Source organism: Puntigrus tetrazona, chromosome 15 (genome assembly GCF_018831695.1).
Source record: "Puntigrus tetrazona isolate hp1 chromosome 15, ASM1883169v1, whole genome shotgun sequence".
NCBI lineage: Eukaryota > Metazoa > Chordata > Actinopteri > Cypriniformes > Cyprinidae > Puntigrus > Puntigrus tetrazona.
The window spans coordinates 13,390,452-13,417,578 of NC_056713.1; the positions used below are offsets into that span (position 1 = coordinate 13,390,452).

The 27,127-nt window shown below is 38.1% G+C and overlaps 3 protein-coding genes across 6 annotated transcripts in view; 2 read left to right on the forward strand and 1 right to left on the reverse strand.

Annotated features, from left to right (window-relative positions):
• Positions 1-81: 81 nt before the first annotated feature.
• On the forward strand, positions 82-3,366 carry si:dkey-182i3.10 (zinc finger protein 883). The gene is made up of 4 exons (XM_043258165.1): positions 82-335; positions 729-918; positions 1,005-1,078; positions 1,642-3,366. The coding sequence occupies exons 1-4, from the start codon at positions 189-191 to the stop codon at positions 3,022-3,024; spliced, it is 1,794 nt and encodes a 597-aa protein (XP_043114100.1). The 5' UTR covers positions 82-188; the 3' UTR covers positions 3,025-3,366.
• A 1,243-nt stretch (positions 3,367-4,609) lies between these two features.
• On the reverse strand, positions 4,610-8,496 carry si:dkey-182i3.11 (leucine-rich repeat-containing protein 15). Its single transcript, XM_043258303.1, has 2 exons — positions 7,600-8,496; positions 4,610-7,375 (listed from the first exon to the last, which is right to left on the reverse strand). Exon 2 carries the CDS (start codon positions 7,365-7,367, stop codon positions 5,310-5,312), a length of 2,058 nt encoding a protein of 685 aa, XP_043114238.1. The 5' UTR covers positions 7,368-7,375; positions 7,600-8,496; the 3' UTR covers positions 4,610-5,309.
• An 861-nt stretch (positions 8,497-9,357) lies between these two features.
• mark4b (MAP/microtubule affinity-regulating kinase 4b) overlaps positions 9,358-27,127 on the forward strand; it is a 36,017-nt gene continuing 18,247 nt past the window's right edge. Inside the window, exons 1-3 of one of the 4 annotated variants that reach the window (XM_043258271.1) lie at positions 9,358-10,277; positions 17,798-17,995; positions 18,386-18,439. In XM_043258271.1, the coding sequence (XP_043114206.1) occupies positions 10,227-10,277; positions 17,798-17,995; positions 18,386-18,439 (303 nt within the window). In that variant the 5' untranslated portion in view covers positions 9,358-10,226. The remainder of the gene's footprint in view (positions 10,278-17,797; positions 17,996-18,385; positions 18,440-27,127) is intronic. The other 3 variants (XM_043258274.1, XM_043258272.1, XM_043258273.1) reach the window with 3 other exon arrangements.

Genomic DNA, 27,127 nt, shown 5'->3' on the forward strand with positions numbered 1-27,127 from the left:
TACATTAATTTGAATCTAACCGTACAATGGGTTTTGTCAGATGTAATAATGCGCTGCGCTAAATAAGCTCCAGTCCGCTGAGGGGCAGCACTGAGCGCCAGCAGCTTCACTGCTCGACGCGAGAGAACGGTCGCTGGAATAGTGCTGTTGAAAATGTTACGTTTGCGGTCACCAGAAACGGCGAAATAATGTCGTTGCTGGAGTCTGAGGTTGTCTCTGTTCTGGAGACACTCGTGAAGACAACGGTAAATGAGCTGGCGAAAGTCCTGGGCTCACCAGGGGGTCCTCCACAAACTAACCGTACAGCTGACAAGTCTGTCACCCTGGACTTCACAGTAAGTGTGTTGAAAGTGCACCGGCTTTCCTGCGTGCTGCGTTTGTTTTTAAGCTATACTTCATAACCGGCGTGATTTAATTAAAATATGATTAGAAAAAAAAACAATACAATCATCTCTGGGGCTCAGAGGGACAGATAAAGTGCTAATTTAAGCGTAATATTTAGCATTTGGTAACCTTGTTTAAACTTTTAGCTTTACTTTAAACGGTGGCGCCCAGATAACTTCATTTTGAGTAAATAATTTCATTTCATTGTTTACAGATTGACTGCATCAGTGTAGACATTGGGTAACGGTCTTGTTATTTGAAGAACAAATGATTCTGTGAGGTCCTGTAGATAACCCTTACTGAATGTAGGCTAATTTATAATTGATTTGTTCCTGTACTTTTAGACACAGCTGAACTCTGTGTTAGAACGCAATGCAAAGGAAGCTGTGAAGAAAATACGCCAGCTCTTCTCTGCGCTTCTGCACAAAGAAATGATTCCAAGCGCACATGTTGACTTGAAAACAAGACAGCAGGAGACTGATCGAGCTGACAGCGGTGCTCAAGGACGTCAGTCCACTGACCAGCGTACTGTAGGTGAGATTCAGTGCTCATGCTTCGTCCACATCACTGCGCTTCTCAGAGCGTGTCTTGAAGATTCATGATCTGCTGTGCCGTTGCAGTCTCTGCGGAGAAAATCGCCATCGTTGTGCACTGTGGACCGGAGGAGCTCATAGACACGGGCCGTGTGAAAACAGTAAGTCATTCACACACAACAGAACGCTACAGTTTGCTTCTGAAGGTAGAAATCTTTGTTTTGGCATGTCTAATTGATGCATTCTTAGTAAAGAACTATCCAAATACCTGTGTAATTATTCAAGTATTGTTTATAAATATATGAATATTTGGCAACTATGTTCTAATAAATAGTTTTACGCGTGTAATATTGGACTGTGAGGCAGTAGGTTTATATTGTAACACCGTTTATTCCCAAATACATCTGACACTCGACTCTTTCTATACTCTCCCACTCTAGAGTTAAAATCTGATTTAATGCCATGTCTGGTAAAATGCATATTTTCCGTTTTATTAGGATACCAATATAGCAATAATAGTAATACCAAGTTTAAATTTGACGGTAAAATTTGTAATGTCTTAAAAGATTCCTGCAAAAAAAATAAAAATAAATATATATATATATATATATATATATATGTATGTGTGTGTGTGTATATATTGTATGTGTGTGTATATATATATATATATATGTATGTATTTATATGTTGACCTAAATTGTTCTCTTTTTGTGTTTTTGAAAAGCCTACTAAAACACAGAAGACGGCACCAGATTGTTCAGAAAACAGCAACCATTCTCAGTATGTGGTGTTGCAGAACAATGATGTAGCAGACATCAGCTGCTCAGGACTGCAAGGCACAAAAAAATCCTCTGTGACTCAGAATGGCACAAAAGCATCTAGAAGTTTGAGTGTGTCGAAAAGCAGAGGTGCGCGGGTGAGCCGCCAGAAGAAAGGAAAAACCCTCAGCTGCAAACAGTGTAGAAGGAAATTTGACTCTGTTGTTCTTTTGAGAGCTCATCAGGTGGTTCATGTGGCGGCACACAAACCCTTTAGCTGCTCGCAGTGTGGTCGGCGTTTCGGAAGCAAAGGCAGTTTAGATGTACACTACCAGCTTCACACTGACAAGAGCCCTTATGTTTGCAATGAATGCGGCAAGGCCTTCACCGAACACAAACAGCTGAAGGCTCACCAGAGGATTCATAACGAAGACAAGACCTTCACGTGTCAAGTCTGTGGGAAGTCTTTTCATCAAGCCTACTGCCTCAGGAAGCATCTGGTGGTGCATTCGGGAGAGAAGCTGCATAAATGCGACGTATGTGAGAAGACCTTCAACTTCCGCAACAACCTACTCCGCCACAAGAGGATCCACACGGGCGAGAAGCCGTTCACCTGCCAGACGTGCGGCCGGAGCTTCAACCAGCTGGATTCTCTGAAGGCGCACCGCCTGACTCACACCGGCGAGAAACCGCACAAGTGCAAATTGTGCAATCAGGGCTTCATCCAGAAGTTTCTGCTTCGGCTGCATGAGGGAAAGTACACGGGACAAAACGGGCACCACTGTTGCGTATGCGGGATAGTCGTGAGTTGCTTAAATGCGCTGAAAATGCACCTGCCGGATCACGAGGGACAGCTGCCCGTCAGTTGCGCGGTGTGCGGCGAGACCCTCGGCTCCATCAACACCTTGAAATCTCACCAGCACAAGCACTCTGTGACCAACAAACACAGCTGCTGTTTGTGCGGAAAGACCTTTCAGAGCGTGGCCGGTGTGAAAACGCACGAAAGGGTCCATACGGGAGAGAAGCCCTTTGTTTGCTCGGTGTGCGGGAAGACGTTTCGGCAGCAGAACTGCCTCAAGGCTCACCAGTCCTCACACAGCGGTGAAAGACCTTTTAGGTGTGGCACGTGTGAGAAAGGTTTTTCCACTTTGGGAAATCTCCGTCGACATCAGCGCATACACACCGGAGAAAAGCCGTTTAAATGCGTCGTATGCGGGCGGGAATTTAACCAGTCGAATTCGCTCAAAGCTCACATGCATACTCATACGGGAGAGAAGCAATATGTGTGTGACAAGTGTGGGAAGAGTTTCGCTTACCTACGAAATCTGAGGTGCCATAAATGTGTGTGAATTTAAAGGGATCATTCGCCTGAAAAAGAAAATTCTGCCGTGGTGATGTAAATACCATTGAAGTCTACTGACTTCTGTTGTATTTGCAAAAAATAAATTTATTAAAAATACCTTCTTTTCTGTGTTCCAACAAAATGTGAGTAAATGATGGCAGGATTGACTTTTTTGGGTGCATATTTTCCCGAACAGATCAGGCAGGGTTTTAATTTCCATGTGCTTATTTCTTCAGTTAGATATTTCAGTGTAAAAGATCCTTTAGAAAATCTGTTTAGTGTACAGTTGACCTGTAAAATTGTTAAATTATCTGTAAATACAGTTTTGTAAAAAATAAATAAATAAATAGGGAGTTTTTTGGGGTTTTTTACTGCACACAAAAAGCAAAATATGAATGAAGTGTAATAAGATTGTGGATTATGTTTCGGTCAAACCAGAACATTACGTTTTCAACAAAATGTTTCAGTTATTTTTTTTTTCAGTTCACAAGCTATTACTTTAAGACTGAGCACAATCTTAAAGGGATAGCTTACCTAATATAAAAACATGGAGAGGCTGTAACATCACAAACAGCGTTTCACCCAGAGCGTACTTGTTAAGGCTTTTCACAGCAGAAATTAACATAACAAGTATCGATTACAGTAAAAATACGATTACGGTAGGATATGGTTTGTGTGTGATTTTCTTGAAATTTGAACATTTTCATAATAATAAATGTGTAACATCTGAAATGCTACAATGCTATTTTGTACAGCCAAATTCCACAGTCGATGGTTTAAAGTGAGTTTTGAGTAAAAGTCTACTATTAATCTCTTAATTGTCATGTAGCATGATGCTAATGTTAGCCCTAATGCGGCTACAGGTGCAATTCTTCATAATCTATTTTGTAATAATACTTTACATAATGTCGCAATAAAATGTTTTGTTGTATTTATTTAGAAATACTTTTGATAATAGTAAATGTTTACTGGGATTGAAGCCATGTGGCTTGATAAATGTTTTATTGCCAGTATAAAGGCTGATAATAGCTGAATAAAAACAGAAGAAGAATGGTAAATAAAAACAATAAGGATTATGTCTCGTACCTGACGGAGATGTGAACAGTTCTGCTTCCTTAAAGTTTGCCATGCATTCCTTTATTTCAACACATCTACAGGTAAACCCTGCAATTTAAAATAGTGATTAACACGATTAAATATTAAAAATCGATAACCAAACTATTCGGTCACCCCTTTCCAGTGAACAGGTTTAACTACTTTAGTAATACCCATGAGTACAAATCTTAATGTTTAAGCATATAATTATATTTTAGGGAACTGTAATTTTATAGCAACAGTTTGGACACTTTTCTGTTCTTATTGATCCATACAGTGTGCTTTTAGCTGTTGCTACAAAAATACAGAGCGACTTAAGACTAGTTTTGTGATCCAGGGTCACACACACACACACACACACACACACACACACACAGTGGAGTGAAAGTGTTGTCACCCTTCCTGATTTAAATTTTTTTTGTCACACTTTAATATTTCAGATAAAACTACAAATGTAAATATGAATAAAAGATAACACAAGTAAACACAACTTGCAGTTTTAAATGATGGTTTTTATTATGAAGGGAAAACAAAATTTAAACCCACATGGGCTCTGTGTGAAAAAGCGCTTGCCCCCTAAACCTAATAACTGGTTGGCCACCCTTAACAGCAACAACTGCAATCTAGCATTTACGATATTATATATGTATACATATAATATTGTGTTGATTTCACCCCATTTGCTTTAAATTTACATTTCTCTTCCACTCTTTCTAATTCATCTTCCAGTAAAGCCAGCCTCTACATAAGTAGCATACTTTTAAAAGAATTCTTTCAGAAATCTTTTCTAGTCATTAATGACAAGCTAGGCCAATATAATAAAGAAGCGCATAGAAAACATGATCAGGCCTGGTTTTGCAGAAAATTAACCACACTTTGCATCCGGTCGTACCTGCTTGTTTAGAGACCTATATAAAATTCTTAGAAAAATTTAGATAAGTGAATGCAAGTAAATCTTCTCTTGGGTCTGAAATGAGTAAGTGGAAATTCCCTCCAGCAATGTCAGCATTTAGCCTGATTGCAGATTCCTGTCACGCTCTCAGAGAAGTAAAGAGGATGTAAGTATTTCACGTAGCAGTTTAGTTTTTGTGAAAAACATTCAATCTCAGATAAATCTTTTTTCTGTGTGAAGAAGTTGTGGTTTCACGTCTCAACAAAGATCCAGACAGAGTTTAGCGCAGCACAGATAGCTAGATCTCAAAAGAAAAGAAAACCCAGAGTTAAAACAAAGAGAACCATTAATTTCTCTGTGATGAAAGAGATACAGGCAGAACTTGCACAATGATGTGACAATGAATATGGAAAATGAGCTGGATAGGAAAGATTTTGACCAGAAGAGCACATGGGTGTATTTTTTACCAAATGAGTATTATTGTTAAACCACTGACTTAAGTAGAGAATGAACACGCAAGAGCAATTCCATGGATTCCCATTAAGATGAATAAGCGTTAGATTTTCTAAAGGCATCAGAGTCCCTTTGTCCATATAGCTCAGTTGATTAAATCTGATATCAAGTTCACGTAACACCACTAAGCCTTCAAACTGTGTTGGATGTATGTGCTGGATCTGGTTTCTGTCCAAATAGAGCTCTTCCAAACTGGTTAGAGCTGAAAACACTTTGCTAGGCAAGTATGTGAGCTGGTTGTTCTCCAGGTGGAGCCTTTTGAGTTTTATCAAAGATGTGAAGATGTCAGCTGGAAGTTTATTGAGAGCATTGAATCTCAGATCCAGCTCTTTCAGTGCGGACAGATCTTTGAAGGCTTCAGAAGAGATGGAATGCAATTTATTGTTGGACAAATCCAGAAACCTCAGTTTAGTAAGACCTGCGAAAAATCCAATAGGGATGGTTTCTATCTGGTTCTCACTCAGCCATAGCTCCCGTAAATTACTAAGACTAGTCAGTAGATCTGCAGAGGGTCTTGACAGGTGGTTGTTGTTGAGTTTCAGAGTCTGTAGCTTGACTAAGTGTTTAAAGGACGATTTTTGAATGTTGCGGATATGATTGTTTTCCAGGTTAAGATCCCTCAGATGACGCGTCCTTTTGAAGAGGAGCGCGGGAATCTTCACGAGCTCATTGTTGCAAAGATCGAGATGATTAAGCTTCCTCAGCTTCATAAATGTGTGCGAGTGGAGCACTTCAATATGATTGTTGTCCAGTTGTAGATCTTGCAAAGCTGAAAGTGGGTGAAAGAGATCCGGTGGAATGACAAAAATATTATTGTTGTCCAGCTGAAGGTCTGTTACCCTGCTTAAGTTATTGAACAAGACGTTCGGAAGCAACATCAGACCATTGTTATACAAATTAAGGCTCTCAAGATTTCCCAAATCCTCAAACACATGTGACGTCAGCAACCGCAACTGATTGAAACTCAGATCCAATGTGCCCAGCTGTGAAAGACCTCTGAGCGAACCGTCGGACAGGGAAACCAGTGCATTGTGACTCATATCTAAATGCTTCAGTGAGGGAATTGCAGAGAAAATGTCGTCAGGGATTGAAGTTATGTTATTTCTTTGCAGATAGAAGCTAGTGAGGTTCAGAGTGTCCTGAAGGACACCAGTAGGTACTGCAACTAGTCCATTTCGACTGAGATCGAGGTGATTTAGGCCTGTGGCACCCTTAAAACTCCCATTACCTACACTTTTTAGGTTGTTCATTGACAGATAAATTTGACCTAGATGTGTGCAGTTCTCAAACACACCTACCTCGACAGTCTCGATCAAGTTATTTCTCAGTTGGAGGTCCTTAAGGGCAGAAGCTCCATCCAGGACCCCGTAGGATAAATGTAATATCTTGTTCATATTCAGATTAAGGATCTGAAGCTTAGCCAAACCATAGAGGAACTTTCGCGGAAGCGTTTTAATGTCGTTGTCACTGAGATCTAACATTCTGAGTGTCAAAAGCCCTTGAAACTGTCTCGGTGTTAATGTGCTCAAACTATTTCCACTCAGAAATAGCTTTGTGAGATTGCTCATGTTCTGCCAGTTGGTATTGAGTGACAATCTGTTCTTGGTTAGATCCAGAATCGACAATCCTTCCAAACCTTCATCGGGGAGAGCTTGAATCATATTATGTGTCGCATATAATTGCTTGGTGCTCTGAGGCAGATGAGGGAGCTCCAGAAGTCTCTGGTCCGAACAAATTATGATTTCATGATCTTCACATTTGCAGGGCGTCGGACAGGCGTCAACCACTGCGATGAGAGCCAAAACTACTGACGAAAGCCACAACATTTCAATGATGTGATCCGCAGGCATCTAGAAACCTAGAAGTTAGATCGTGACACAATGTGAAACCAGGCATATGTATATGTTCAGATGTTCTCACTTTCAATTTAAACTGACTGTGAGTTACAAGACAGAATGAAAACATGCAAACAAAGATATTAATGATGTAGCATATAAAATCAAACAATATGCCTATATGTTTATATACGCACAATTTATTAATCGGCTATCGCTTGCTCTTAAAGTGTGTGGACAGACTTACCTGCACAAAGATCCGGCCTACGAATGGAGCGCTTGTGAGCATCAAATGTGCCGTATCACAACAGAATAAAACACAAAAAAGACCTGTCAGCAGAATGACTGAGCTTGAAAAGGCCCCATCTGTGATGTCACATGCGAAGCTTTCTTGAAAAAAAAAATCATCTTAACCACAACACTAGAGTCTCAGCACAACAACAAACTTTTCCTTAATGGATAAAGCATTTGAGGGGCGGTGGAGTCCTGTTTACAAGCAAATGTAGTTATTTTAGTCAGTTTCCCTGTTTTTATACTCACCTTAAATTATGTGCAACCTCTTTATTCACAGTCTGACAAAATAGGGAATAAAATGAATACGCTGACATTTGTTAACCAATAGATGGCGCAGGTAAGATGGCTTTTCTTTGCACATTCAAAAGCAAATTACAGCAATTTCCATAACTGGACAGATATAGAGAGATGGTTTTGCTAATGTCCAGCATAGTCCAACAAGTCAGCCGTGACGCAGTTGTTTGACATGTGTCAGTTATTCAGTGCTGTTGAGGGATTGGTGGGAGTCTTGGTTGGGGATAGACTCTATGGCTCTCCTGAAACTGTGCTGCATGTACGGGGTATGTGGCCATCGGTCCTCTAAGGCAAATACTGAATGGATTATTTAGCCTAATGTGAGCAAATGCTTCCATATAATCACTAAAAAGCTGTCACTCGCTTCACTTTATCTCATAATGTTCCTTCATAATCAATGAAGCTCTGATTTACATCATGTCTAAAAAAATTAAATATGGCGTTTAGAAATGAATTCTGACTAACTTATACAATGGCCAGTCACAGATGTTCAATAAGTCAAAAGATATGACTGTGATTAACTACATTGCTTTTGTTTTAGGTTTTTTTTTTTTTTTTTTTTTTGGAAAGTTTACTTTATTAAATGATATCACGACACATTATATTTGTTTTGTTTTCCCCTTTTTTGTCTGTTTCTCTCTTTATCACATCATTATCAAACACATCCTCATTTTTTTGTTTAGTGTCAAATTTTGTTTAGTGTTTCTCAAAAATTTTAATGTTTAAATTTTATATTAAAGTCATTCTAATTCAGCTAATTGTATATTTATGTAACATTTTTTTTATACTAAGGATTTGATATACATTTCCCCCAAAAAAGACAAGACCACAGAGCCAAACATGACTATTATAAACATTATACCAAAAATAAAATATTTTTTATATATTTTAATATATTTATTTTTGTCCCCTAAAATGGCAACGTTGTTTTTTTTTCAGCAGGCATTATTCCAGTGTTCAGTGTCAAATGATCCTTCAGAAAACATTCTAATATGTTAATAATAATATTTCTTATTATATTTAAGTGTTCAGTGTTTAAAACAATAATATAAAATTTGAACATTTAAGATTAAGATTAAAAAGAAAGGCATTTATTTGCAATATAAATCTTTTTTTGACGTTAAATGTCCCTTTTTTAATTAATTTAATGACTGTGCTAACTTAAAGAATTAATTTATTTCTAAACAAATCTTACTATCTCAAACACTTGAATAGTATTATATTATATTGCATTAATAACACACGTGATTAATGCCATTTTTTCTGTAGCATAAGTCTTCTTAACTTAGCAGTACGTGTCATCGGGTTGCACTGGCGTACAGTGGCCAGCTGGAGGAGTGCTAGACGTTTATTTTGGCATCCCTGTTAGTCTGGCGATGCGTCTCGCTGCATGAATGAATGAAGTGTGTTTAGGACCATGGGGGAAGGGTGTGTGTGTGTGCGTGTGTGTGCGCGCGCGTCCGCCGCAGCCCTGCCCAGCCTATTCTTTCTCCTGACGTCCTTCCTCGATGCCAGTGTCACACGCTGCTGGGGATGAACATTTCACAGCCACTGTACAGTTTTTATGTTTGGGAGCCCTGACATACTCCGTCTCTTCGAAAAGGATACTGCTCGCGGCTCTTTGTCGGGACGGGGGCGCGCTCGAGACACGCTTAACAGTTAGGACTTCGCATCGCACCCGTTGTTGTTTATTTATTAATATATGTTGTTTTCCTGGAAATGTACACAGATGACTCTTTGAAGGGGACACCGCGTCCGTGGGAGTGGTTTATTTTCTCCGGACAACCCAGACTCATTGAAAAAATGAGCCCGTTTTAGTCCGTTTGATGCCGCGGTGGCTCATTTTTCTCTTCTTCTGTTCTGCTTTTGTTTTCTTTCCGTCTGTCTGGTGATCTGCAGCCGATCCTCGAGGATTCATCCCACATTTGCGCGAACCAGACGCTCTGTATGGACGTGGTATGAGGACAGTTGAGCGAGACGTTTTCGTCTAGCTGAGGACAAAATGATCTATTGTTCCGGCTAAGCAAACTCCCACGGACATGAGCATCATATAGCCTTTTTATTTAATCTTTGTTTTCGTCCCACCAGTATTGCGCGAACCGTCCGGCAAACTTGGCCGAGAATGAGGATCGTTTAAGGGAAACGCTGTATTGGTGGACAGCGATAACCTCGCGATACTGGCTCGGCTGCCGCTGACTGTTTCTCTCTGCTGATTCAATTAGCGACTGTCCGCGAATCGCCGAAATAAACCCAGGGCTGCTGCCGAAGGCTGAAGCTCCGGAGACGATGTCCTCGCGCGCCGCGCTGCAGCCTGGGAACGACAGGAACGCAGACCACGTAAGTGAAACGCGTTCTTACGTCAGTTCATTCCGCTCGGCGAGCGCTCGGTTTCAACGGTTTGTCGTCAAAAGAAGCGATGCGAAGGGAGAACCGCGAATCGGTTCTTTCGAAGCGCTTCGTTTCGAAGGAATGGTTCAAAATAACAGATTCAGTGGCTCATTTACGTCATCACTAAGACATCCTGGGATGACATGTAACGTTTTCTGTTTACGTATTGCTGTTTATTAAAGCTTTATAATTATTTATATAAAAGCTTGCTAGTTCAGTTCGTTTACAGCTAATCTTTTTTATAGGCCTGTAATTTGTACCGACGATTGGCTAGAAAACAACTTTAATAAAATGTTTTTACGTGTGCAACTCGAAGTATGTCATATTTCCATCTGTAGTATTTATTTTAACAGCTATTAAAGTATCTATTGACTATTTGTCAATTAATTCCTTCAATTCCAAAGCTCTTATCGGTTCGGTCGGTTCCCAGTTTACTATGAATCGAACATGGCTCTGAAAAAAGATTTGGTCGGATTCTTCAAAGAGTGAGTCGAACCGATTTTGCGATTCGTTTAAAAAATGATCGAATCTAAAGAATGATTTGTTAATAGCTCTGTCAGAAACACTGACATGAGCCAGAAGTGGGACTGGAGTTTTATGGATTTGAAGTTTACAGTTTGGGACAGTTATTAAAAATAGGTCTCAATTAATTCACAAGCTAAAAGGTTACATTGACTAGAACATGAATTTTATAACGAACAGCATCCTGCCCCTCCCCGAAAACAGTCACAAATGACTATTGAGGGTATGTTTCTATGGCTGTCTTTGTGTTCGTTTAACTCATGGAGTAAGAAACTCTTGTAAAGACTATCTATAGCGTTTAATTTGTGGATGATTGGTTTGCCGTAATTTATGGTCTCTGTTGTTCACGTTGTGCATGTTCTTGTAAACCTCAGGCCTGCGTGATGTAAAGCTAACCTATTTCTTTTCATGGTTGGTTTTTGAATTCAATATGTGAATTCAGCTTTTGAAGGCCAAAAGCCGAAGTGTCTTGTATTCATACACAGGGCACAAGCATCAATATTCATATTAGTGGTTGATCAATATAGGCATTTAATGACTTCTTACTGTTGACCTCCCCCAGTCTGAGGTATTTAGTTACATCATTGTGCGTATGCCAATCTGCAGTTACACATATTGCATTTGTGTAGTATTCAGTGGCATATTTATGCTTCTATTTATTTATCTCAATTACAAACATAAAAAGTCGGCTTTGTTAATGACATACACTTGTGTAAGTAAATAGATGTCAGACTTGTTGTAACATTTTAACAGTGTAAAGTATATAAAAACATCTTTGCTTCTCAAGATATCAAGGATTGGCATTATTTTTGCACGCATAGTCAATAAAATTGATATTAGGCCTTGATTCACTTTCATTTTGCAATTTCTATGTCTGTGTACCTTATTAAAGGCCTATTCATGGTTATGATTACCTCAAGATTTATTGACACTAAGTGTCCTTTTCCTTTCAAAATCAATGGATGCGAACTAGAGGGTTTAAACGGAAAATTTTACCAAACAAAACCAATGACTGTATTCTGAGTTGTTGCTTTATGTGATGACGAACAGACTGAATTTAAGCAGATAGAAAGGCAAATCATTTCGGACGCTAGTTAGTGATGGCAGATTTTTTTGGTTCGGCTGTCCTTTAAGGCAGAAATTACCAAACCTTTTACTACAAAGGGCCAAAAATGAAAGTTGATTGAGGACTGTGTTGGGCCAAAAAGTAAAAATCAAAGGTTATGAGGAGCCAGATTCGGTCCGCAGGCAGTTTTATGCTTTAAGACATGATATGAAGCTGAAAGTTTTGAAAAAATGTGGCAAGATTGTAGCGAGATAGTTTTTGTAGACTGTCGCAAATATGGGTTTCACAGTTTATGTAATTAACAGTTCAGAAGTGCTGTCTCTGTTTCCACTTAAAACCGTCACATAACTTGTGGTCGGTTTACGTACTGTAAAGCTCTTTATTATGTAAATGGAATGTCAGGTGTCAGTTTACTTGGTATTAAATAGTTCATAAGGAGATGTAAAAGACATCTGCTTTCCACATTGTTACGTCACATGCCGTAATTAGTTTGTTTGGAAGAAAGTTGATTGCTTGTACTGTAATCGGAAATCGGATTATGCATTATGCAAAAACTATTGACCCACAAAGGGATTCCTAAACTCAGTGATATAGTGGTGAACGTCATAGATTGAAAAATAAAGAATAGGCCTACAGAAAGAAAAAGGAGTGGTTGGCTGTGTGAATGAAAGATAATGAAAAGTCTGCATAGTTTGTGCTTAAGTTATCCAGCATGTCTGACACAGCAACAAGGCATGTCGCATAGAGGCACGGCGAGGCCTTCTTGAACGATGAGAAGAGATGAGATAGAACACAAAGCAAACACAACAGAAAATGCATCTACCAATCCGGGAGGTTATGTAAACTCTGTCTAGCCATCTAGTAAGAGTGGAAAAATTATGTCAAATCAAAACCCTGAAAGTGAATCCACAGATTCCACGTAGGCCAGAGAAACATCGTGTGTGTCTGAAGTTGCTCAAGGCTAGTCTGAGGACTGGGTCAGCTGGAGAAAGAAGCAGAGGACATCCAGTACATCTTAAAGGACAGTTCATGTTAATTTAGGCTGGATTTGGTTTAAATGGCGGCCATCTTGAAAACCATCATATTGTAACAGCTATACCAAAAAAATGGTAAGGATGGAAAAAGGGGTTGGAATTACATCATTCTATTTGGCTTGATCTAGTCTCTATAAACTCGCACTACTGTTTGATTTTTAATTATGCATTGCAGCTTGCAACATTTACAGCAGAGCAGACACTTTCAATGTCTAAATCAGCTTAAAAAACTCTGGCGAGGATTGATAAATATGTGTGTGTTGGCGGCTGTGGGGATTTCGAATATGCTGAAGTGTCAAAACATTAAAAGAGGAAATTGATTGGTGAAGTAAGTCTTTACGTGTCCACTCATTTGACTTCCTCCTGTACTTCCTCACTGCTGATCTTTTACATATTTTTACATGCCATTTACAATAAAAATGACATCTATCTGTGTTTAGAAATTTGACCCTCTACAGTGAGGTAATGGGAAAAGGATACTCGTCTTTGCATAAGAGTTAGTAAGAAGAAGATCCAGCTGATTCAAATGAGCCAATAAAAGGTGTAGAGTTGCAATATAAAATAAAACACTACAAACTAAATTTGCATCACTTTATAATGTGCAAAATGAATGTGTATGCATTTTGATATTTGCTGAATATTGCATTTAACGTTGTTATTGGAATTTTAGATGTGCACACAATTAAATATCTACTATAGACGATAAATTACCGTTAATTACCGACAAAATCCAGCTTTTTTTTCTGTAGGAATCTACACAGTCTGGAATTTATTGTGAGAAAGAAAGATTTTTCCAGTTTGTCTTCAAGTTAGTCACAGTTATTTGAGACATTAATCAGAAAACTGCTTTATTAGGTGGGTTTTTTTGTGTAAAGCACTTCATGCATCACTTTGCAATGGTCCTTTCTATTTTACCCTTTGCACCTTAAGATGTATAAGAAGTCTTCTGTTCTTGGCTGTATGTAGCACCTACAGCTCGGCATTTCCTTCTGAAGGATCTCAGCATTCTAAGAGAAAGGCAGGAGTTTTCATTAAAAAGTCATTGTTTTAGTCTGATCGAAACATTATGATTGTTTTCTTAACCTTTCACAATTTAATTTAAGTTTGTATTAAAGATTTGGCAACACTTGCAGCTTGCATGTGAGCACCGTGTCTTGTTTAACACAGAAATCTCTAAAGCGGCAAATAGCGTTTTTAAAATTATTATTATTTTCATTCAAGAGAAACACAGTATCACCCACAGTCTAAACTATAGTTGCGACTGGACCTTATGCCTCCACTTTCAGCCAAAAGAAATTCACTAAGAGGATTGTTTTTTATTGTTCCTCGGTAAAGCAGGAAAGCTGATCCAATGACGAGGTCAGATAGGCCGGAGAACCGCAAGCCTGGTGGCTTGTTTCTGAGGAACTAGCGAAACCTAGGCCTAGACATTCTGAATAAAAGAGGTTATTGTGCCGTTTGTATGTGAGGAAAGCAATGAAGTCAAAGAGAAAACCTATAGCATGTTTTCTTCTTAGCGGTACGTGGCGATGTTATTGCGGCAATGTCAGTGATGTCGATGAGTCAGCGCAAATTCACGCTTTTTTTTTTTTTTTTTTTTGTCCAGCACAAGGAAATTATCTTTCGGTTTGACTGTCCACTAAAAGTAAACATGTTTATCTAGTCTAACCTTTAACTCTGAGCATGTTTTTTGAATCAAAAGGGTGTGTTTAGGCCACGAGCAACTATCGCACAATCAGCATGTTTTTGTTCTTGTCGTTGGGGAAGTATTGCACCACCCCCTGTCTCGTTGCCACACCGATTGTTGCTCTTGACAACTGATATTGATGTTGTCTCCTTGTGTATTTGGCTAATGTGTGTGCGCATGAGGGGGTTATGTTACTAGTTGGTGAGGAGGGGGGTTGCAGAGTACGGTTAGCAGATGGGCCTCGGCTGGGGTTTTTCTGTTTGGCCCTTTCATCTGATGCCAGGGTGAGACTTTTGCTCTGTAGTCATGAGGATTGCTGCCTGTCTGTGACTGCTGCACCATTAGTTATTCAGATGGGTTCACTCATGACAGAGACGGTTACTAAAGGGTAACAAGTAGCAGAGAGCTAATGGCATTTCAGTCACAAGGCATGAGCCAGTATTACAGCAGTGAATTGGGTCATCTGTTTAACAGAGGAAGATTACATGTTCATTTCTCACAGTCTCACAATAACTGTGTGAATTATTCACGTTTAAATGAATCTGTCAAAGTAGTCATTCATTTGAAAATGTTGTTGGATGAACTGCATGAAACTGAATAACAGTTATTTGCTAAGGATATTCATACACATTTCCTGATTCATTTTGATTCTGATTCTCAAGCTCGTGATTCGATTACCTCACTGTGTGTACGAATGATCAAAGTTAAAATTAATGTCATATTTGGTTTAAAATGTTGTCTGATTAATTGAATGACATTCTGATATTCTGAATATTTAGTCACAATTAATTCACAAGCTCCTATTTCAGCTAATTCACCATGTGAATTGTATATGTTACAATTAGTCTGTCAAAGTAGGGCTGTCATTCAGCTAAAATATAATTATATGCTGAATAATTAATCACATTTGTTTGCTTCTACTGAGCATAGTGGTACAGATTTTTGGATTCATTTTGATTCGGATTCATAATCTCTTAATTTGATTCAGATTCAGTTAGATACAATTTAGGTATATTGTCCATTTTTTCATGCTATAAATCATGCAGGATAATGTGAACTATTTATATTAAAAAAAAGGTTAGTGATCGCTTATATGTTGTATGTTGCTTTTTGCATGCAGCCTGTTATTATTGTGGCTGAGAAGTGCATTGTGAAATAGGCATTACACAAAATAGCTTTAAGAGTCAATATATTGTTTGTTTTATTTCCATATGAGTGATCATAAGCCTATAAAGTGCGAACAAACCAATAAATCCTTTTACAATGAACCTGTTTAAGAAGCCTTTAGCTTTGCTGCAAGCATTTACTCTGGAAGTCACACGAGAGAACCGTTACGAGGAGATGGCAAAACATCTATTCAAGACAGGAAACCAGGCAAGTTTGAGTTTTGGCAGGGCTCTTCACACCTGGTTTGGGCGTACACCTGTTTCCCTCACTTTTATCTCACATCAGCACAGCACAGCATAGTGATATTGTGATCGACCCAAGCTCATTGTCGTGCATTCATTTCAAGGAAACGCTGTGAAAGAAATCAGCACAGAGGAAACTGGTGCTGCGGCAGTGCCAAATGCAAAGCTTCACAGAACAGGACAGGACATAGATCCCTGTAAATGGATTTGGGAGTAAGTCATAAGATGCAAAAGCAGGATGTATTGCTGGATGGACTGACCCTGAACCGTCTCTACCCCCTTCACACGTCCTCCTATCCTACCCTGAGCAGGACACCACCCAGATAGGCGGTCTATTGTCTCAGTCTGGGATGGTCTCTAGATATATGTCATGTGGAATTATGTCTTGGGACCAATAAGTATGTTTAAATGTGCAGGACTCATAATTGAACTACACTCACACACAGTTCTTCCATGAAAAGCCCATGGAACCTTCCCATTGCACAAAAGGTTCTGTATAGATTATTAAAATATTATTCACACACACAAAAAAAGGAAGAACGCAGAATGCGTTTTTACACATGGATCTTTACAAATGCAGAAACATCAGACTGGTGTGATTTGTGCACGTAAAAATATATTGACATGGCACGAAATGCTTTATTTAGACTGAAATGTAACTTAAAGCGAATGTATTAAGCGAGAGGAAGCTGAATATCTAAATTCATCATCTTTTATTGTTTTGTGGTCATTAGGTCCTGGAGCTTTCTTCCACCATCTAAACCATCAATTTCAGTGGCGTATTGCTTTCGCTGAGAAACCCCCACACCCCTGCCCCCACCTTCCTCATATAAATTGCAAGGGCAATCGGACAGAGAGCAGCAGTGGAACAATCAATGTGTGTGGTTTGGACAGGGTGGGGCAGTGGGCGGTGGTGGAGGAAGATGGGTGGGTGACAGGCGACGAGGCCTGTGTCAGCAGGAAAGGGTCAAAACTGTTGGGAATATCGGGTGTGGGGATGTGGAGACATTAAAATGGGCTTATTGGTGTGAAGAAATATGTTCCCATGTTCATTTAAAATTGGTTGGTCACGATGTGAATATAGAAAATAAAGATGATCATATTAATACGGTCTATAATCTATATAGATATAGCACGTACAAACATGCATCACAATTATGTTTTTGTTGAAATGTATTAAGACCCATTTTATTTTTGTTTGACTATCGTGGGCTTCAGTATTTACACAGAATGATACAGCTAGCATCCAGCTAAGAATGCCACATGCGTCATATCGCGCCAAGGTGCGAGTGGCGTTTAGTGGCGCAATGCATTCCTGGATAGATTAGATTTAAGATTTAAGACCTTGGAACGGCCAGACGTGAAACATGTCAACAATGTATAGCAAAGAAGAGATTAGCTTTCCTTAGAAAAATCACAAAGTTACTAATTACCACTAATTATTTCTGATTTCTTTTAGTTTTTTGTTTTTACTTGTATGCAATAAAAAATAATTACTCACCCTCGTGTCATCCAAACCTAAATTTGTCTTTATGATGAAGTCATTTTGTTGTTTTAGTACTTTCAAAATATTAATTTTATGGAGAGCTAACCTTTTAATTGCACGTTATGAACCTGCATTGAATTTTCAAGATTATGAATTCATGTGAATTATTCTATGCTATGTCTGAATGTGTCAATTCTATAATCTAAGACAATCATGTTTTGATTTATAATGTATTAACAATGGCCTTTTTCTTCTGGACCCGCAGCATGCCTCTCTCTCAGCCAGTCGTTCAGAGAAGGGCTCGGGATGGTCGAGTCGCTCACTCGGAGCCCGTTGCAGGAATTCCATCGCCTCCTGCTCGGACGAACAACCTCACATCGGCAACTACCGGCTGCTCAAGACCATCGGCAAAGGCAATTTTGCCAAAGTGAAGTTGGCACGCCATATATTGACCGGCAGGGAGGTAAGACGTGTAGAGAGATGACTATATTATATTAGAAACTTAAATAAACTTAATAGAGATTGTTATTAAAGAATTAAAGAAAAGGCTGTTTTAATTGCCACTTAGGTAAACCTTTTCAGTTATAGTATGGCTTTGCACAATATGGCACTGTCCTGTGCCATAGTTTTTGAGTTAGATTACGTATATATAAAAAAAAAAAAAAACATACAAAAAAATCTATATTCAGCTTTTTCACACTTTGACCGAAAGCAATTATGTCATCAACCTACTGGGGTGTGCACAGTTAGCATAATTTTCCAGGTGATTGCTTCTTTTATGTGCAGTTTGGATGTCAAGTCAATGTGTCAGCTACGTTTTGATGATTTTTTTTGTAACTTTGTGTCTTTTCAGGTTGCAATAAAAATCATTGACAAAACCCAACTCAACCCTACAAGCCTACAGAAGGTAGGAACTAGGTCATAACTGCTTCGCTCTCGTAAGCTTGTGATCCTAATTATGTCTTTGCGTGCTAATGTCTATCTGAACTCTATCTGCCCGAGACATAAGGTCATATTGAGGAGCTTGTTTTGGTCAAATAGTATTTTGACACTGTTGATCGGCGGTCAGCGAAAATATGAACTTTGAACCAATGGCTTAGATGGACTGTGTTCTGATGCTGTTGTAATATATCCGAGGCTGTCTGAACACTTTATCTGTGCGAAATCTGGAAAATAAAACAGTTTTGTCTTTGTTTTAGTTCTCAGCTAAATATATTAATTCCCTTGGAAAATGGAAAGAAACATAGATAAGCCATTTGAATAGGAGAAAGCTGTTGAAAACGAGGAAACTACAACGTTGTTGCTGCTGCTGTGTTATAGGCATGTTTTTATATTTGGCACATTTTTAGCTTGCTTGTCTATGTGGAGATAATGTAATCCTTAAAAGTAAATACTACACTGCTTTTGCATATTTTTCCATGAAATATGACTTTATGTAAGACTTAAAATTATATAAAATTAACTTCGCTAATGATAAAATGTATAGTCACATCGGTTTGTGTTTTTAAAGTGCACTTACCAAGCTAAAATGTTGAAGAAATAAAAACAATAAAAAATAATAATACAAAAAGTATTATGAGTGGAAACACATGCTCATAACCTCATCTCATATTTGTTTTTATGTTCAGTGTTGTCTGAGGTATACCTCGTAAAGTTAATATTATTCATCTTTATCAAAGTAAAAAAGAAAAAAGCATTTATGAAGTGCTAAATATTCCTAGCTGTTGTACATATGAAAAGATGACTGGGGAATATTGTCTTTCTGTGAGAATGTCTGTGTGATAATCGCACCTCGAATGTGAGAAGTATGGTGTGCTGCTTCATTCAGAGGTTTTGTTATTGCTAACACAGCGTTTCAAAGCTAACAGTTTCATCATTAGCTCAAAAAGTTCTTTCAGGATATCTATATGTACTGCATTATGAAGCTGAACAGGTAGTGCAGGTGTTAGTAAGACGAAGGCACACTTAGACAAAGAGTTATATTTTTTGATAACAGTTTCTGTGTGTCTTCTGTTCTGGGTGTAAAGAGTGGCGTCGTGTGGTCAAAACCAAATGCAAATGATGGGTCAGACGTTTTGTGTAGTGTAGTATATTGTGCTCAGTGAGGATGAAGGTGCTTGTGGCCTCTGCAGGGGTGTATTAGACGCTGCAGTAGAAATACAGGCCAGTATTCACTCCAGGTGACCTTTCCCAGTACAATATTTTAGTGCTTCTTTCTTCTTTGTTTGTTCTCTCCCTCAACAGCGACTGCAGTTTTAACTATTACTTTTCCCTTAACAAATTCCTCATTTGCTGCTTATTATTAGTAAGTAAGGTTGTTAAGTTTAGGTATTAGGTAGGATGAGGGATGTACAATAAGGTCATGTAGAGTAAGGCATTAATATGTGCTTAATTACTATTAATAAATGGCTGATATTCTAGTAATATACATACTAATAAGCAAGTAATTAAGAGACCCTAAAATAAAGTGTAAAGCCCCATTCACACCAAGGATGCTAAGTATTACGATAACTATAAAAATAACAATATTACCATTAACAATATTGGCTGTCAATGTTTTTTATCGCTCATCAGCTGGAACATTTCTCTGTGCCTTTATCGTTCTGGTCTGGACTCTGCTATTCTTTAATATTGAGAAAATATATATATCTTTATTGTTATCTTTATAGTTTTCTTATGCTTGGTGTGAACAAGCCTTTAACGTAAAATGTAATTTATTCCTCTGATGGCAAAGCTAGTATTATATCAGTTTTTAGTGTCACACGGTTTACAAATGATTCTAATGAAATAATTCTGATTTCATTACTTGTTATCTCCAGTGCTGAAAACAGTTGTGCTGCCTGATATTTTTTTATAAACCTTGAAATAGATTTATACAGGATTCTATGATGGATAGAAGTCAAAAAGAATTATATTTATTATAAATGTCTGTACTGTCGCTTTTGCTCAATTTAATGTTTGCTTGTTAAATAAAAGCATTAATTTATTTATTATAAAAAACAGCAAAATCTTACATGTCGTCACAAACTATAACAAAAATGGATGAGAGATAAACGTTAATGAAGGAGTCATATACTCAATAGGGGCCAAATCTAAAAAACTGTTATTGTGGTTGCAGGCCTGCTCTTGACTTGCAGTGTCATGTTTACTAGAGACGTTTTGTTAGTCTGGTGTGGCTTGTTTCTGGAGATCTGCCAGCAGCCTCTTTCTCCTCTTCTTCTCCGATCTCCTCTCTGTTTAATCCTGTTCAGAGATTGAGGGGGGGCAGAGCACAATCAGCTGACCATGAACTTTCCCAGCAGCTGGATTTCAGAAGGGTTGGGAAAGACATGGAATTTGTGTGTGTGTGTGTGTGTGTGTGTGTGTGTGAGGGTCGGGGGTGTGATCATAGAGGTACAGGGCCTCATCATAAGAGCGGAGTGCTACTTTAATGAAAAAAACCCTTCAGGCAGGGCGACGGAGTTGGACCGCGGGTGAAGAAGGGTAGAGGGGGTTGGGTGTCCCTCATTCAAGCCTCTTGCAGCCAGGAGCGCCGTTCCAGACAGAAGAACAATGGGGGCAACTGAACCCGGAGGGGGTGGGGTGCTCCAGGGGGGCCGTAGCACAGGAACAGAGATCCTGAGAAAGTGAGAAAGCTAGCTGTGCAAGAGAAGTGAGAAGTGTCTAAGACATGATATCAGAAAGCGAAAGCCTTGGTTTAAAATGGTATGGTTGACAGCTTTGGATTGTGTGAATGTTTGAATAATCCGTGAGTACTGTGCAGTTTTACAGTGGTGGAAATTTATTGATATATGACTATTATTATAATACCCTCTGCTGGTATTACAGTTTCACCCCAAAATGAAAATTGTTCATTGAAACATTTTCTCATCCTTATCTCATCATAAACCTGTATCTTGTTCTTTCTGTGGAAATTAAAGATATTTTGTATATAACAGAAGTTTCATTTTTGGGGATAACTATTCCTTTAGGGCACGTCAGTTTAGATGGGTCTGGATGATCATTACCTATATAAATAATATAGGTAACCTGAAAGTCTCAAAAGTTCATAAGATTTTCAGTTTAGTTCAGATTATGCTTGTATAACTGTTTAAGCACTGATCGTAGCAGTTTCTGGAAGAGTTCTAACAGATAGAGCTAGATAAACTCCAAAGAGACAAGAAGATGAAATGAACTTGACATTTATGAGTCACACTGGAGATGCATCACTGCCTAACACTTCAAGATTATTTCTGAGCAACTCCAAATACTTATGGATTACTTATGTAAGCGACATTAATTATGAGATTATCACTATTTCTGGCACTGTAGGGCATTGTGTGTTGTATGTATGTAGGAGACAGATTGTGAGTAAGCCCAGGGGCATCATGCACCTGTTTTGTTTTTTGAGGGGAGACCAGTGGCAGTCCTGACTCACTTGATGACGACATGAAGGCAAAGCAAACTTTTAACCAAGTAATTATTCTCTTATAACTTGGTAAAATATTGAGCAATTGAATCCGGTTTTTAAATACCATCCCACACTACAATACTTTTATCAATCAAGGATGCATGAAATTGTTAAATATATGTATAATGTTACAAAATATTTCAAATGTTTTGAACCCTCTAATGATCAAAGATTTCGACATTTTATATTTCCCAAAAATATATTAGGCATAATTTTTTGACATTTTTGATAATACAAATCTGAACACTTTATATATATATATATGACTGATTTCTGAAGGATTATGCGACAATGCTGCTGAAAAATGTAGCTTTCTCGTCACAGAAATAAATAATATTTTAATATATATCAAAATATAGAATACAGTTATTCCAAATAGTATTCATGTTTCAGAATATTACTTTTAATGGGAATGCAGCTTGCTCATTTTACTTAATTATTACATTAACTGCAACTTTTCGTAAAATACATACATGAATGTGTGTGTGTGTGTGTGTGTGTGTGGTTTGTAATACAAAAAAAAATATGAATATTATTTGAATAAATTTTTATATTCATTATATTGATGTTAATTAGAACATAGAACATAAGACACAAAAGTGATCCTGTTATTGTCAAAACAAATGTCTTAAACATCTTTCTTATCAAATTTCTTACACAAAATGACCACAGTCTATTTTAATATACACACGGTTTTAATATCCGTAAGAAATTCAGACCAACATCCTGCATAAAAAAAAAAACACAACTGTGACCCCCAATAAATCTCCAGAGCTTTAAAAGAGCACTGAGCAATAAAATGTTCCTCTGGGATGTGCTCCCTCGCTTTGAGCGATCACGAGGCTTCTAGGTAAGCCAAAGGTTTTCTCTTTGGCACTTCCTGTCCTGATGTTCGACCCCCCAGAGGCAGCTTTGACCCGAGCTGTTACTGTGCCCTGATGAGACCATCTGCTTTGCTCTCTGTGGTGATCCAGCTCTCTTTCTCTCTCCGTCACTCACTGGGCTCCAGATCAATGCAAGGGAAATGGCGTGGGCATGGACTAATGCCTGCCAGGGACAGAACTACTTTGAAATCCCTCAGTGTCTACTTCGCTAACATCGCTCAAATATGCGAACAATTCACTCTAAGCGACATGATGTTTGTTTGCACCGTTTCTCCGTACGCTCTCTGTTTCGTTTTCACGTCTGAATAGTACATTCTTCCAGGGCTCAGCTGGCTGTGCATCTGCATCGTGCACGTTAGACCTCTTTAGGTGCGAATGAGACGGAGTACAGAGAAAGACAGCGACTGCGGTCATGTGAGGATGCCATTAACTTCCTGACAATCACACTGAAAAAAAACCTTCCCCTTGGGAACAGAATGAGCCAATGATGTAGACGCAGGGATTACCATTATGACATAGAGCCACTGCTGGGAGATTATTATAACAATCGTCAGTCAGACTAACAGTCTTGCTGATTTTTAGTAGAATATGCAGGGATGCAGAACCGCTCTTAGCCTCTTGAGAGGCTCTTACAATGTCTTCGGATAGATTTTGATATAATGTGGCAACCATGTAAGCTCCTTGTCGACGCCTCCCATAATGTGATACAGTTTGAAGAATATGAATTGCCGTGTTTATGAATGGAAGATTGAATTAACTGTTGTGTTGAGCCTTTTCATTATTTTTAAAAAGTATTTTTCCCACAAAAATCACAGTTCTGTCATTATTTATTTACTCTCATGTCCTTTCAAGCCATATTTTAGCTTCTTTAATATGCTATTCTTTTGTTAATGTTTTGAAATGCTTTTTTTATTTTTATTTTATTGATCATTTTATCATCATTTACATATTGGTGTTTATTTAGTTATATCTTTATTACATTATTTTAGTAATTAAAACTAAACAAAAAAAAAAAGTTATTTTGGCAAGCATTTTCTTATATTGTATTTCATTTCAGTTAACATTTATTTTATTATTTTTATTGTTATTGATGCAAGTAGCCATTTTGATTATGGTTTTAACAACAACAACAACAACAACCCAACATTATTATTGCATATTTTTGCTCTTTTGTTGGTATTGATTGCTTCTCTTATCCTCATTTGTAACTCACTTTGGCTAAAAGAGTCTTCTAAATGACTAAATGTAAATGTTAATGCAAGTTTTAGTTAACAACAATAACCGTGTTAAAAACCTGTATAGTTGCAAAACTAGTTTTGACCCCATCTTTTATTAAAACGTCTTATTAGAAATATAGTTTGATAGAAATAAGGATGAGTAAATGGTGACAGAATTTACATTTTTAGGTAAATTATCCCTTTAATTGTGGAATTATGTAACATGACTGGAGGCAAAATATAATTCACATGCTAATATTCGTTGTCATAGCTATTATTTGATGTCAGAAGTGTTGCGTGGGTGTTTTTGTTCTCTTGTTCAGACATGCAAAAATGTCAAGCCTCTGATTTGCATATTTCACCCCCTCACCATGGAGCAGTTGGAGACGATGTGGAAAAAAGGAAGGCCTGGACGCAGACGCAGATGAAAAATGATTCCCAGTGGGATGTGGACGGCTGTGATATGCTGATGTCTGAATGATGAGTTTGATAAGGGCGAACAGAGGTTATTAGACACTTTTAGTGATCTGTTGAAGGAGGAAATATGCCTAATGCTGAAGAATTGTCACATTTAGTCTGAACACCAGATGAACACTTTTCCATGTATATTTGAGTTTATATGCGTGACAAGCAATGTATCAGTTGTTGGTTTCTATTTCTGTATTGTCTTTTAATGCAATCTTTATTGGTGCAAAAATTCTGCTCCACACCAGATCTGCCTCTATTCTGCTACCGTTAAATAGAAATTTTTCTATTTTTATTGTTCAATAGTAATTTCACTCGAAAAATGAATGCTGAAAATATTGAAATAAAAAAATCAAAATATTAATAAATATAATAACAGTATATCAAATAATAATAAAATTTAAAAAAACCAATTGCAGTTAAGACTAATTTTGAGGTTAAGTTTTTAAGTGTTTCTTTATAAGCATAATAACTGAATGGCAAATGTCCGGCTATGGTTTTCACACCTTGCATCTGTAAATACTGAGAAATCAGGCTCTCAGCACAAGAGCTGGATTAACCAGAGGGAGGCCTGCGGTGGGGGTCAAGGTGAAGAGGTTCTGAGCAAATCGTTCTGGGCTCGACAAATGTTTGCGTCCAGCAACACAAACACAACCTCATTCACCTACAGCGCCATACTGAGAGGAACTAAGAAAGAAAGCATATTCTAAGCTCTAAAGGAAGATCAGCTCAGGGTTTGATTAATACAGTCTAGAAGTCAACAATATGAAAAATGGAATTAGAAATGGAGCAGTAAGGCAGAGTCGTGCGGGCAGAGGTAGGTTTTCCAGCAGGTGTTGAGGGAGCAGCACAGCGTTGCCTGACTGAGGGGGTGAGATAAGTCCCTGCATTAATACCAGGTCGCCATAGCAACGGTGACGTGAGGCCAAAGCCTGGGAAATGAACCAGGAAGTCCCGTCTTTGAGGAAAAGCAGGAGAGATGCGTGAGGAAAGAGAGCGAGGGAGGGGCTGGATTATCTGATGGTTATCTCTAAGGCTCAGGTGAACAGCTGATGTGCAATTCAATTAAAGCCGCTCTCAAGGGACCGTCGTGTATGTATGTGCCAGGTGACGATTGATGTTGTCTCAGGATCCCCCTGATGTCATGCGATCGTCCAGCTTGTATGACTGCTCGTACAAGTAAAAGAAATACACTTACACAGTTTGGATGGAAAATACCATGTTTTTTTTTTTTTTTCCTGAATAAAATAAAATATATGCGTTAAATATACAGTATGGATAGGGTCCAGTAAGAATTTGTTTATTTTTTTAAGAAACTACTTCTTTTATTAAGTAAATATGCATTAAAGTGCCCCTACTATTCTATTTACAATAATATGAAAAATAAATATTGTGTTACTGCAACAGTTGTGCTGCTTAATATTTTGTGGGAACCATGATACTTTATTTCTGATGAAATTATTTGAAATATTGTTTTTTGTAACAATATAAAAGTCTTTATTTCACTTTCAATCAAAATCAAATATCGTTACAGAAGATTTCTACTCAAATAGTTCTTTTAAACTCTCTATTCATCAAATAATCTCAACTGTGTTTACAAAACAATATTAATATGAATTATTACAATTTTGCTGCATTTTCAGTCAAATAAATGGAGGCTTGTTGAGCATAAGAGACTTCTATCATAGTATTTATATAACAATGAAACCATTTCAAACCTGTGTGTGAATGAAAATAATGAGTAAATTAAATTAAATACAATTAACAAAATAAAAATTTAAACAGACCGTATTTTAACTTTCTTAATAGACATTCCCAGTCTTACTGTGCTCAGTGTATCAACTGGACATGGTAATTTGACATTGATCGTTGATATTTTTACTAGAAAACAAGTCAAAGATGTGAATGTGAGCTATATTGAACACCTAATACACTTGTGAAAACAGAAGCGCACTGGAGTGGATTTGAGTTAAATTACCTGTGTAAACTAGTGATGAGAAAGTGGATTCGATTTCCTTTCTTTGTACAATGATTGTGCTCCTGGCTCAGAGTCTTTCGCATTAGCGGGGTCATTATGTAACCTGTCTGCCTTGATCAGTTCAATTCGCATTTGTGAGCATCTGTGTTTGTGTGAGCCAGCCGTACATGCGTAAAACAAACAGATTAGTGACCTCAAACAGATGCCTTCTGTCCCACCAGAACCGTGTTAGCTGCTGCATTTTTCCGTTGAAGTGTTAGATGTGAAGTGCACATGAGAAACCTCAGGCTAACAGCTATCGTTATCTCCGCAATTTATGTTGTCAGTCCTTAAAAAGGTATTTTTACAGCCGCAGCGTCTAAAAACTAGTCTTGCTTGCTTATGACAAAATGTCGAGATCTCTTATCTCTCTGAGTTAGTGAAAAGGCCTCATGTTTCTCGAAATACATGTAATGGCAATTCGAGCATAATGTTATCTGCAGCCTGTCCGATGTAAATAAAGGGCAAACCTGCTCCTGTACCGGTTTTGTTAGAACAAATTATGCCCAAAAGGCAGATGCATGTGCATCGAGAAGAAAAACAAAACTCCTAGGGTGCCGTC

Excerpts from the sequence above, each read along its gene's own strand:
- si:dkey-182i3.11 (XM_043258303.1), bottom strand. The coding sequence starts at position 7,367 with ATGCCTGCGGATCACATCATTGAAATGTTGTGGCTTTCGTCAGTAGTT.
- si:dkey-182i3.10 (XM_043258165.1), top strand. The coding sequence starts at position 189 with ATGTCGTTGCTGGAGTCTGAGGTTGTCTCTGTTCTGGAGACACTCGTG. Across the intron at positions 336-728 it reads CTGTCACCCTGGACTTCACA|ACACAGCTGAACTCTGTGTT; the intron begins GTAAGTGTGTTG and ends CTGTACTTTTAG. Across the intron at positions 919-1,004 it reads CACTGACCAGCGTACTGTAG|TCTCTGCGGAGAAAATCGCC; the intron begins GTGAGATTCAGT and ends GTGCCGTTGCAG.